Source organism: Solanum stenotomum, chromosome 1, assembly GCF_019186545.1.
Source record: "Solanum stenotomum isolate F172 chromosome 1, ASM1918654v1, whole genome shotgun sequence".
NCBI classification, from domain to species: Eukaryota; Viridiplantae; Streptophyta; class Magnoliopsida; order Solanales; family Solanaceae; genus Solanum; species Solanum stenotomum.
Window position 1 is genome coordinate 56,451,216 of NC_064282.1, and position 11,900 is coordinate 56,463,115.

General features: G+C 32.6%; 1 protein-coding gene and 1 long non-coding RNA gene across 2 annotated transcripts; both read left to right on the forward strand.

Moving 5' to 3' along the window:
• Window positions 1-779: 779 nt before the first annotated feature.
• LOC125854538 (uncharacterized) lies at window positions 780-2,845 on the forward strand. The gene is made up of 3 exons (XM_049534121.1): window positions 780-985; window positions 1,037-1,187; window positions 1,266-2,845. The coding sequence occupies exons 1-3, from the start codon at window positions 780-782 to the stop codon at window positions 1,956-1,958; spliced, it is 1,050 nt and encodes a 349-aa protein (XP_049390078.1). The 3' UTR covers window positions 1,959-2,845.
• A 707-nt stretch (window positions 2,846-3,552) lies between these two features.
• LOC125853864 (uncharacterized) lies at window positions 3,553-7,388 on the forward strand. The gene is made up of 4 exons (XR_007445227.1): window positions 3,553-3,626; window positions 4,457-4,561; window positions 5,672-5,746; window positions 7,214-7,388. It is a non-coding gene; the product is annotated as an uncharacterized LOC125853864 (long non-coding RNA).
• The last annotated feature ends 4,512 nt before the right edge of the window (window positions 7,389-11,900 follow it).

Here is an 11,900-nt window from a genome sequence, read left to right on the forward strand (position 1 = left end):
AAAAGTTTGTGAAAGTAGCTTCGCCATCTTTGCTTGATAGAGGTCTCTTCCACCAGTATTTTGCCTTCCTCATCTTTGATACACTTCACTTGGTCCAAGTCGCGCGCCTTCCTCTCTCTTGCTTTTGCGAGCCTATACAACTTCTTATCCCCACCTTTGTCCCCCAACTCGACATACAAGCGTTCGAAAGCTGCCGTCTTCGCCTTCGAAACAGCTAACTTAGCTTCTGTCTTTGTCGTCTTATAGACTTTCTTAAGCGTCCGCTTCTCTTCCTCGTCTACGCACTCCGCCAATTTTGTGTATGCAGCCTTCTTCGCTTCCACTTTACCTTGGACTTCCCCATTCCACCACCAATCTCCTTTATGTCCTCCAAATTTACCCCTAGACACCCCTAGCATCTTAGAAGCAACTTCCCTAATGCAACTAGCTGCTTTATTCCACATGTTGTCCGCATCCCCGCTACCACTCCATGCCCCCATCCCCATCAGCTCCTCACCCATCTCCCGAGAAAGGGCAGGGGTCAACCCACCTCATTTAATCCTCGGTCGGTCAGATATCATCTTCTTCCTCCTATCCCTCTTAATCTTCAGGTCCAACACCAAAAGCTTGTATATTTATGTTATGATCACTTGAAATATATAGTTTGTACTCTTACTGTCTCTTCTTTTTCTAGGGAATTAGGTCATTTTAAGCCCTTTGTACGGAATAAATCACAATCAGAAGGTTGTATAGCTAAGGGTCACATAGTTGAAGACACTCTTACCTTTTGTTCTTACTATATGGAGGATATAGAAACAAGGTTCAATAGACCTAGGCGTGTCCGTGATGATCCAAACTATATTCAGCCTTCTGGAATGTCGAATATCTTCCCTCAGCTAGGTAAACCTGCATCAGCTCCAGAAAATTACCATTTAGCTCCTATGCAGAAACTACAAGCTCATCGATATGTGCTTTTGAATTGTTCAATAGTCACACCATTTGCGGAGTGAGTAACTTTTACAAACTTTATGTTTTTTTGTTGTTGTAATGTTTGCAGTAGGATAGTCATTCTATTTAACATTAATTTTCTTATTTCATATAGAGAATTTAGACAACACATAAGGAGGAGTTCACGAGGAAGAAGACCTTCACCTACAGAGATAGAGAGGAAAGTTAATAAAGAATTTGTAGATTGGTTCCAAAAACGGGTGAGTAAACAATCATTTGCTACTATTTATATTTGGTCTGAATGAGAAAATTTGACGAAGTTGGTTTTTTAAATTTAGATTATGAATCCAGACTCAATAGACACAATGTCTACTGATCTAAAGTTTTTAGCACGAGGTCCATCTGTAAATGCAAGAAGATATACTGCATATAATATCAATGGGTCTAAATTTCGAACTTTGGCTCGAGAAGAAGGTCTGAAAACACAGAATAGTGGAGTTTTCTTAACCTCTAAAACATCATGTGTTGCAAGTAGCTCTGATGGAAATTTAAGGCAAGCGGAGATACCATATTATGGGAAGTTAGAAGATATTATTGAGATCAATTATAATGGACGATTCAAGGTTGTTCTTTTCAAATGTAAATGGGCTGATACTACTCGAGATAGAGGGTATCAAAAGGATCGTTGGAATTTTAATTGTGTTAATTTTGATAAACTGATTCACACGGGTGAACGTGAAGAACATGAGCCTTACATCGAAGCATCTCAAGCACAACTGGTGTTCTATGTGGATGATATTGTCAATAAAGGTTGGAGTGTTGCTGTGCATCTAAAGCCAAGAGATATGTACGATATGGGAGAAGTAATAGAAGAAGAAGTATATGAGAATGAACCATACCAAGAGCAAGAACTTGAACAGTTTTATGCTGATGGTGATGACTATGTACAACTAGCTACAGATCATATAATTGATGATATAGTAGATCCAAATGTTGCTACTGACCTAGCAACAAATGCAATGTCTGAATGAGTTTTATGATTACCATTAATACTACCAGTTCTTTTTGAAGTATGTTTGGTGCTTATGTGTGATTTTCTTTAATCTGATTTGGAATGAATTTTGTCATCATTTATCATTCAATGAGGCTTTGATTAGACTAATTCAATCGAAGTTGAAATTATCTTTGTTTTTTTCTACGGAGATTTTAGTTAATTCATTTTTTGATTTGACTTTTCTATGTTGATATGTTTTCTGTCATTGGATGGATATGCTTGCTTAACTAGAAAAAGGTTGAACTTTGATTGGATAAAGACTTCCTCATAGAGATTTAACTTTGAATTTCTTAGGACTTAATTTTGGACAGATTGTGTGTAGTTCTTTATACAGGTAATTGTAAGTTAAGTCGAGCCGAGTTAGTTGCGATGTTAAACTATCTTCTCAAAGCAACCCTGAACGTCTAGGGAGAAAGGGAATGTCGACTCTGTGCCGAGCAGATTGATTCGACAAATTAGCAGTTGACGCCTTGCAGTGTTGGCTATGAGGTTCATATATTTTTCCTATATTCTCTTAGAATGTTCCTCGAATTCCTTTATCAAAAACGTATATACTGGAATCCTTTCCTTTTTGAATGTCATTTTAAAGGATATGTTATTTTAATTGGATATGTGTTTGTAAAATTGCTTTCAGGTTTATAAGCACGATTGTATTTCATCTTAGGAAGAGTAAAAGGAAATTCAGTTTGTGAAACCTCATAATCTTTCCTTGTTTTGTCATAGAGATGAAAATTGATAGGGTGTTTTGAAATGTTGCAGCCCTGTATGCATAGGAAAAGTCGGACTGGTTGTGCGAATTCACTTAGCCAGAGGTTTAACACCATCCCTTTTATGCTGCTGATTAATTGCTGTCCAGATTTTCAGTTTAGCAGCAATATTAATAGCCTTAACAACTTCAGTTCCACTATTTTTCTGGCCAGAACTTTTGAGTTCCGATGGCACAGGCAAATCTCGATCAACAGCTTGTAGTTGGTACTGATTTCAAAACTGTTTCATGTCCTTGTTTATCAAGAGCTTTTTTAGCTTTTTCAACTTGATTAACTAAAATACAAAGCTTATTGATCACTCACGGCAACTGCTCCATCTAAGTCCTCATCTTGATTTTTTTTAAAATATCTGTAGCATAAAATACTTTACCAGAGTTCCCGCCCTTGCCATTAACAACTGAAACAACCCCATTTTTAATAGTTAACTCATTCCCTTGAACCTTTCAATTGTATTGAATGTTATTTGTTCTAGTACTTAAAGCATCCGATTTCTCATTCAAATCAATAACATTTTTTGTTGTTCGTCTTGCATTAATAATTTTCCTAGCTTCTGTTGCATCAAGTCTGAGACCATATATATTCATTGTTGTAGAGGGACTTTGTAGAAACAACAAATAAAATATGAAAATTCTACTTTTTGTGATTCTGCGGCATATATTTGTACAGTCAAGCTATCCACAACTAGATCTTTCATGTGCATCTCTTTGAAATGGAATTTTTGTAAAAAGTTGAAATCTACGTGTGCACCTTGAGACCCCATGTTTCTTGAATAAAGATCCTTCATTTTTCATACCTGTAGGCTATTCAGTTAATGGAAAATCTGCCTTTCAAGAGATCACTTCAGAGCACCACATAGTATATGCAGCTACTCTTGACAGGTAACAGGAAAGTTACTTTGCTTTCGTAACTTTTTCTTGTTATCCCTCCATCTATTGTGTTCATCCCTCTCATATCCTGATGCCTTTTTAAGTGTATAAATAGTGAAAAATATGATGTCTCGCTTTCTGGTGTTAATATATGTGTTATTGGGCCAACATAACATTCTCTGTGATGAGCCTACCTTTGACGAAGTCACTTTGATTCTTAGAGATTAGATTCTCAAGTAGAGGATTCAATCTAATAGAAAGGATTTTAGAAATAATCTTGCAGGAGAAGATAGTTAAAATAATCGGTCTAAGATCAGAGAAGCCGACTGGAGGATATATTTTAGGATTAAGGACCAGGCGGGTGTGAGTGAAAAAATTGTTAAGTTTTTTGCCATTGAAAAAACTTTGACAACATAATTGGAAATTATGTTCCAACTTTTGTGATAAAAGGTACCATTATAGCCGTTAGGTCCTGCATAACTAGTAGAACTCATGCTAAAAACAACATTCTTAATCTCCTCCATATTAGGCATAGTAATAAGATATGCATTATCCTCCTCAGTGATGATACTAGGAATGCAATCAGTGATTTTGATATCTGTAAAACTGTGGGGAAGATTAAAAAGATGTTCAAAATGGTATGTGGCAGCATGAGATATACCTTTATCACCTTGGATCCACATGTCTCGATGATCTATAATATTGTGAATATGAAGCTTCCTCCTCCTTTCCCTTACAACACTGTGAAAATATTTAGAGTTTTTATCCCCATCTTTAAACCGATCTATTTGAGCTTTTTGTTTCAATAAGTTCTCTTGCATGATCATCCACTACCGGTGCAGCCTCAGCAGCAGGTTGCAACAGCAGCAGAGACCAAAGGGTGTCGCAGCTCTCAGTCGCACAAGCTGGCCGTCGCACAGCTCTCAGCGCAGAAGTCGATTTATAAGGTAAGTTTATTTTTTTCATGGTGTTTTTATTCATTTACTGAAAAATCCTTGCCCATGTAAAAATAAAGCTTTGATTTCTTTTTAGAAACAACTTAAAATGATATGGTTCTAGATCTGATAATACTCCTTTAAACACTACTGTAATTGTCTCTTTTTTTCTTCATCTTTTTTCGTTGTAATTTTGTGAAAGGGAGAGAGGATCATTTAGGAGAAAATGAGGATAAAATAAAAGGGGATGGTTTAGGATTATTACTTTATATTATATTTTGGTTCAAATTCCTCCTAATTGTGAAAATTTTATTCCTATTTTTTTATTTATTATTGGAATATAGAAATAGTAGGGGTGGTGATGTACAGGATCAAGTGGGGTCTAATTAATCCTCACAGTCACTAAGAGGAAGAGATTACTTGGGAAATATCTTTGATAGATCTATTATATTTCATGTGACTTTTAACCAGTTGGCCAGCAGAGATAGCTCACCAGCAAGAATAGATGTTTGGAAATTATTGTTAGTGTAAGTATTGGGGTGCCTATACTTAGAAACTACCTTTGAATATAGTCTTAAGACTAACAAATATTGAGGCCAACACTAAAATATTGAGGTCAACACTAGATGTTTCGATAGAGGAGGTAGTTTTTACTTTTTAGTGTTATATCCAACATGTAAAGATTAAGCTTTTACAAGACCAAGTGACTAATAATTTTGTGGAGTGGGTGTGGGGTTAAGACAACTTTATTATAAGAAAAAAGTACAAAATGGACAAAGATTCTAATAAAAGATATACACACAATAGTGGAAAAGGAGAAACCATAAGAGTTCACCAAAGAGAAAAAGATGCAAATGCTATGTATGAAACCTATTTGAGAAGATAAAATACACATTATGTAGCTCATAAATAAGAAGATCTGGTAAAATCAATTACTTCTCTAACAAGAGATCCTCAAACACAAATGAGTTGCATTGTAATTTCCAAGTGATGCTTTCAAAAGTCGGAAGTCTTGAATAGATGAAGGAATTAGGTGTTTACCAATTGTCAACTGTTAATAATGACTGAAATCTCTCTATAATGACCACTAAAGAAATTTTAAATTGTTTCTTTTCGTGCTAGGCAACTGAGGAATCTCAACATCTAAAAAAGTTGATACAAGACTATACTTCTTCTTTCATCAAAGTAGGAGATAAGGTTTGGTGCTTCTAAATTTCTAAAGTTCAAGTACAATTGTTTTCTATAATGTGTTTGTGTCCATCTAGTATTGATACTTAGCTTTAATTTTATGATAATTTGTTTGTGTCCATTGAGTGTTTGTTTAGCATAAGTACCAACACTAGTTGATCCTATTGATGACAAAATTGATTTTCTTGCAAGATCAATTTGTGTCCATCTATTGTTGACACATAGCTTTAAATTTAGTTTTGACTTGTTTAGTTGGTAGATTTTGTTGTTGGAATTAAGTCAAAATTAAACTAGTTAAAGTTAAAAAGTTGTTAAGTTGTTTAAATAAGTTAAAATAAATAATGTGGTTAGTTGGTGGATTTAGTTGTTGGAATTAAGTCAAAACTAGTTAGACTTAAACAGTTGTTTAAATAAGTTCAAATAAATAATGTGGTTTAGTTGTTGGATTTAGTTGTTGGAATTAAGTCAAAATTAAACTAGTTAAAGTTAAAAAGTTGTTGAGTTGTTTAAATAAGTTCAAATAAATAATGTGGTTTAGTGGGTGGATTTAGTTGTTGGAATTAAGTCAAAATTAGTTAGACTTAAAAAGTTGTTAAGTTGTTTAAATAAATTCAAATAAATAATGTGGTTTAGTTGGTTGATTTAATTGTTGGAATTAAGTCAAAATTAAACTAGTTAAAGTTAAAAAGTTATTTAAATAAGTTAAAATTAATAATGTGGTTTAGTTGGTGGATTTAGTTGAGTTAAAAAGTTGTTAATTGTTTAAATAAGTTCAAATAAATAATGTGGTTTAGTTGGTGGATTTAGTTGTTGAAATTTATTCAAAATTAGTTAGATTGATCACAATTAGTTATAAAAGTGACCTCCGGAAGTCTGTATTTGTAGGTTGGTATTCACTGTATTTTTAGTGGTGATCCATCTAATGTACTCGGCTTTTCCTTTATGAAGCTCTTCCCAACAGACCTCGCTATTATGTAAGAGGTCTTGTTCTTCTAAGTAGTGAAGCTTCTCTTCCCAAATCTTAGCCTGAGCTATTATGTAAGAGGTCTTGTTCTTCTAAGTAGTGAAGCTTCTCTTTCCAAATCTTAGCCTGAGCTATTATGTAAGAGGTCTTGTTCTTCACTACGCCTGATCAAACGCATTTCCAACAATTTCTCTAGACCAAGTACTAAGATTTTTGCTAAGCAATTTGAGCTTATAACATAAATTGACAAGTATGGTTGTTGTTGCAATTGATTTGTGCTTGCTTATCATACTACTTTTTTATCAACGTAACTTACAATATCTATTCTGATAAACCTTGGACCAAAACTCAATGGAGTAAAAATAAAAGGAAGGAATGTCGATTAGTATATTGATTTAAATCTCCATTTCCCCTACTCTTTGGAGGTTCTTTTGCTTATGTTTGTTTATCTTATTTTTCGAGTATCTAGACTATGATTCTCCTTCTTTCTTATGTCTTTATTGTTGATGTAGTTAGACTCGAAGAGGTGATGTTTGGAAGGCTGTTGGCATGATGCAACACTTCATTTGTAATTTGTAATGTTTGTCACTCTAGTTATTTTTTATGAAATTTGATTCATGTTTTTGTTTTATTAATCCTATAATTTGATTTTAGATAGAAATTTTTTTTCCAGCAAAAACATTCTGATATTTGGTGGATATTAACTGCCACTAATTACTTTTTAAATTTATTTATTTCTATGATTAAATTGCTAATAAAAAAATTCAGCAACAAAAATATTGTGGCGGAATTAAACTGCCACTACTATTTTTTTTTAAAAAAACATTCATATCATATTGTAGCGGTTGTAAATCCCCACATTCAAGAATTGAAATTATATTGTGGGGGTACTATTGACCCCACCAATATATTATTTTGGAGCATTGTGATTATATTGCGGGGGTTTATAAACTCCCGCAATATTTTTTTTTTGAAACATTGATATCATATTGTGGAGGTTTATAAACTCCCACGGATGTATTTTTTGAAATATTGATATCATTTTGTAGAGGTTATAAACTGCCACTCATTATCCATAAAACCCCCCACAAATTCACAATTCATTTTGTGGCAATCGTCGTGGAGGTTTCATAAAAACGTCACAATTATGCTCGTGGCAACAGTAATTGTGGCATTTTCAAAAATCGCTGCAATTTTTTTTGTCGCGGTCAGAAACCGTCACAAATTGTCAAAAAATCTGCCACAATTTACCAGTTTTTTTGTAGTGATTGCTCCAACACACTTTTCTATAGCAAATATTTTTTGATGAGTAAATAATTCTAATACAAAAGTTTAAGATAACGTTAATGCAAATATTTGTCCTGTCGTCTATATTAAAACTTTCACACTTGCCTTGGAAATATCATTTTCTTCTAAGAACGGAAGCGTTTATTCTATCTTAATTACATATCCAATTCTTAGATGTATTAATCAGATTAACTAATTAAAAATATTGAATAATTTACACTACATGTACGGTTCATCCAATTACAATGAGAAAGATTCATATACACTAAACATGATGTGCATAAGTCTTAAAAAAAGAAAATCGATGCTTATGACAAACATTATCTTATTTTAGGGAGATAAGTAGTATGATGACTTTTTAATTATATTTTATAACCCCTAGAAATTTCTAATAAAAAATTTATGCAAGGAAAAAATTGTTATTTTTAGATAGCAAAATATATTGTCAAACAGGCCTACACGTGCAACGCACGTGCCCAGAAACTAGTTTGAAAAAAAATCTTGAAATTAAAAATCTAACACCAAATTCAACAAAAGTCAACTAATTTTGTATTATCTATATATTGTCTTATATGAGTTTAGTTACGACCCAAATAAGAACGAAATCATGACACATTTACATTACCACAATCTATAATATAACATTTTTTATGCTATAAGTGATCTTATATGTGCATTGTTTTTTACTAAAACCCCTCAAATAGTTTCTTAATTTGTTCATCCAAATTTCAAATTTACAATTTACAGAAGGTTGTTACAAATATTTTTCATATAAGCGCTTTGATTTACCCCTGTATATGTATGTATCTCGCTCTTAATAAGACTTTTACTACTGTTATCTAAGGATTTGTTTGTTCAGTATTGATATTCATCAAGCTTGTCAAAATTGAATTTGCAATGACAAACTATATTTTCATTTAAGCTCTTTGATTTGCCCCTATACATATATGTATTTCAGTCTTAATAAGCCTTTTACCACTGTTCTCTAAGGATTTGTTTGTTCAGTATTGATATCCATCAAACTAGTTTTGATGCACGTGTGTTGCACATCAATATTAATCCATGTACTACACTATTTTTAAAAATAATGTCAATATTATTAAATAAAAAAATTAAATAAATAGTTATCAATAGAATGATGAAGTATAAGTTCCTATGAATAGTGGATGTAAACTTTCTTATGATTACTACTAAAAGTTGTCATATCAACATCCAAAAAATACATATAACTATTTATAATATAAATCTAGCTATAGATAAGGTGATCAGACATTTCTCTTTGACCTCCAATTAAATTTATTTTTTTCCTATTTGTTTAAAAAAAATTTAATTGTAATATGTAAAAATAAAAAAGTCACTCTTAAAATCTCTTATTTACACCTCTTAAGTATGCTTTCTCCTCCCTTCCCTATAGTGCATTACTTAGTTATAATATATTATTGTATTGTTGGAGTTCTTACTTTTAATATAATCATGGCACATGCGTTGCACATGTGTATCATATAATATACTATACGATGTTGTAAAATAGAATTAATATTACTAAATAAATTATTTTAGTAAATAATTATAATTGAAAAAACATTGGATAAGTGCTTTTAAATGATTAATACACATTGTCATAGAGCTAATTGTTTTTGAGACCAAAATGACCAGATATTATTGAAACATTTCAAAATACATTTAAATTTTAAATATGGGAGAAAGTGATATTTCTTTAGTAGTATTGTTTTTTACTTTACTCAATTTTGTAAACATATTTAAACAACAAAATAGAAAAAAATATCAATATAAAAAGGTCACCAATATAACACCCCGAAAATTCTACCTTGAATCAGACCTTGCAAATTTTCTGCAGTCTGGTGCCCCGAAAGGCATCTACCACCCGTAGAGGTATCTACGGGGGGCCGTAGGTGGGTCTGTGGAACCATGCTCTTGAAAATTGGTTCTCAGGTCTAAAGTTCACAAGACAACCTACGGGTCGTAGAAACATTTACGATCCGTAGAAGGGCCTTGTGGAAATCAAGTTTGATAACACTCCCAGTAAACTTTTTACGGACGAGCATGACGACCCGTCAAAATTCTTAGGGACTGTAGAAAGGGTCCACAATCCCAAACTTAAGAAATCCAGAAAACTCAGCATGTTCCTATGAGAGGGTCTACGACCCGTGGACTTTTGTACGGACCATAGATGGCTTCTATCACACCTCTTTTTCGCACGCCAAAAAGGTTTTCCCAATTTAAGTGACGGTATTGATTAGAAATTATTTTTATTTTTCAGAGTCGCCACTTGGAATTGAGTTATGGTGTTTCAAGTCACATTTTCTTTAATCTCTAATCAAAAGGAAATGACTCATTATTTGGTCTGTGAACTAGAAATTCGGGTAAGGAATTCTGTTGTCTGAGTGGAAGGTATTAGGCACCCCTCGAGTCCCGTGGTTCTAGCACAGTCACTTTTATTAACTTATACTTATTTTAACGATCTTTTGGATATATATTTTTATAGGTCATGATTTGGTCGCATTTTTTATTTGTTGAACTTTTATTTGGTCTCGACCTAGATACGTAACCGCATTCTTGATCTTGACATTTAGAGACATAACTATCTTCTTTGCATCACACTAAATAATTTTTTGTCTATAAGTCTCTACTTTAAATTAATGAAAGTTAATTATATTTTTGAACAAGGTGTGTCACTGCATCCTTGAGTTTATCTTAATATTTCAAGAAAAAGATGTGTGGCCACATTCTTAATCGAAATAAATATTTTTAACAGGTCGTATATCCTAATATTTACCTATTGCTAGAAACTTAAATGGATTATTAATGATTAAGTTACTTTTTACTGTTTCTATTCATGAATACTATTTACATAATAAAATTCAAAATCTTAAACAAACAAAGAGTTTTTTTTTCATACTCAAATTCAATGTAGATGCACTTACATTTTTAGTATACTTACAAGTTATGAAAAAAGACAATAAAAATAAAAAGTAAAAATTTGTAACTCTGCATCTCTTAATTTTTCTAAAATAAATATTTTTTAATATTAGATAAAGTTGACTAAACAAACTATTAGAATAATTCTCTCAAACATTTAGTTGATTTTGGTTGGACATAAGAGGTACTTAATTGATAACATCATATGGTACAAGATGAAAAATAATGCATAAAAGAATAAATAGGAAATATTTCAATATTATTGTGTCAAAATTAAACACAAATAAAATTCGAGCAAATTTCATAACATTGGAATCAAGTATTATATAATCATAAAAATCAAAATATACAATAAAAATTAAATGGTACCTCCTGCGAAAATTCAATTCACGAAAAGGAAACTATTCTAATAAGGAAACACGAAGATGAACCTCGACTCAACCTTTGTTAGTAAATAGAATATATATATATATATATATATAATATGAATTGTTTTCTTCCCGTATCTATCTAGGTAGTATTTTAGTGTTGTGTGAGTTGCTTTTTTTCCTTTTTCCGTGGGTCTGTGAGTATGTTTGCTGATTTTTTTTCTTTTTCAGAGGATACATAATTGGAGGGAGTGATTGGAGGGGACATCAATACTGAGTTTTTGATGTCCTCTCTCAGTCCAGATATAAAGTGGAGAAGCATAAGCCTATCAGAAATATCATCAGTCTCATTCGCGATGGCTTCAAACCGTCCCTGCAGATCTGAGACTGTGGTAACTTGTCGGAGTTTTGCCAATCTTCCCTCCGCCGACTCCAAACCCGTCTGTTTGAACTGGATTCGCACCTTTTCAGCAAAATGTGGCCAATCAACTAATTGCTTGTTCCTAAACAACCATCTGTACCATTCCAGTGCTTCGTCATCGAGAAAAAATGACGCCATGGTCAGCCTCTGATCTTCCTCAATTATATAAAAATCAAAGTATCG

Coding starts and splice junctions, on each gene's coding strand:
- LOC125854538 (XM_049534121.1), top strand. CDS start 780: ATGGAGGATATAGAAACAAGGTTCAATAGACCTAGGCGTGTCCGTGAT. Junction 986..1,036: donor ATAGTCACACCATTTGCGGA/GTGAGTAACTTT, acceptor TAATGTTTGCAG/TAGGATAGTCATTCTATTTA. Junction 1,188..1,265: donor TAGATTGGTTCCAAAAACGG/GTGAGTAAACAA, acceptor TTTTAAATTTAG/ATTATGAATCCAGACTCAAT.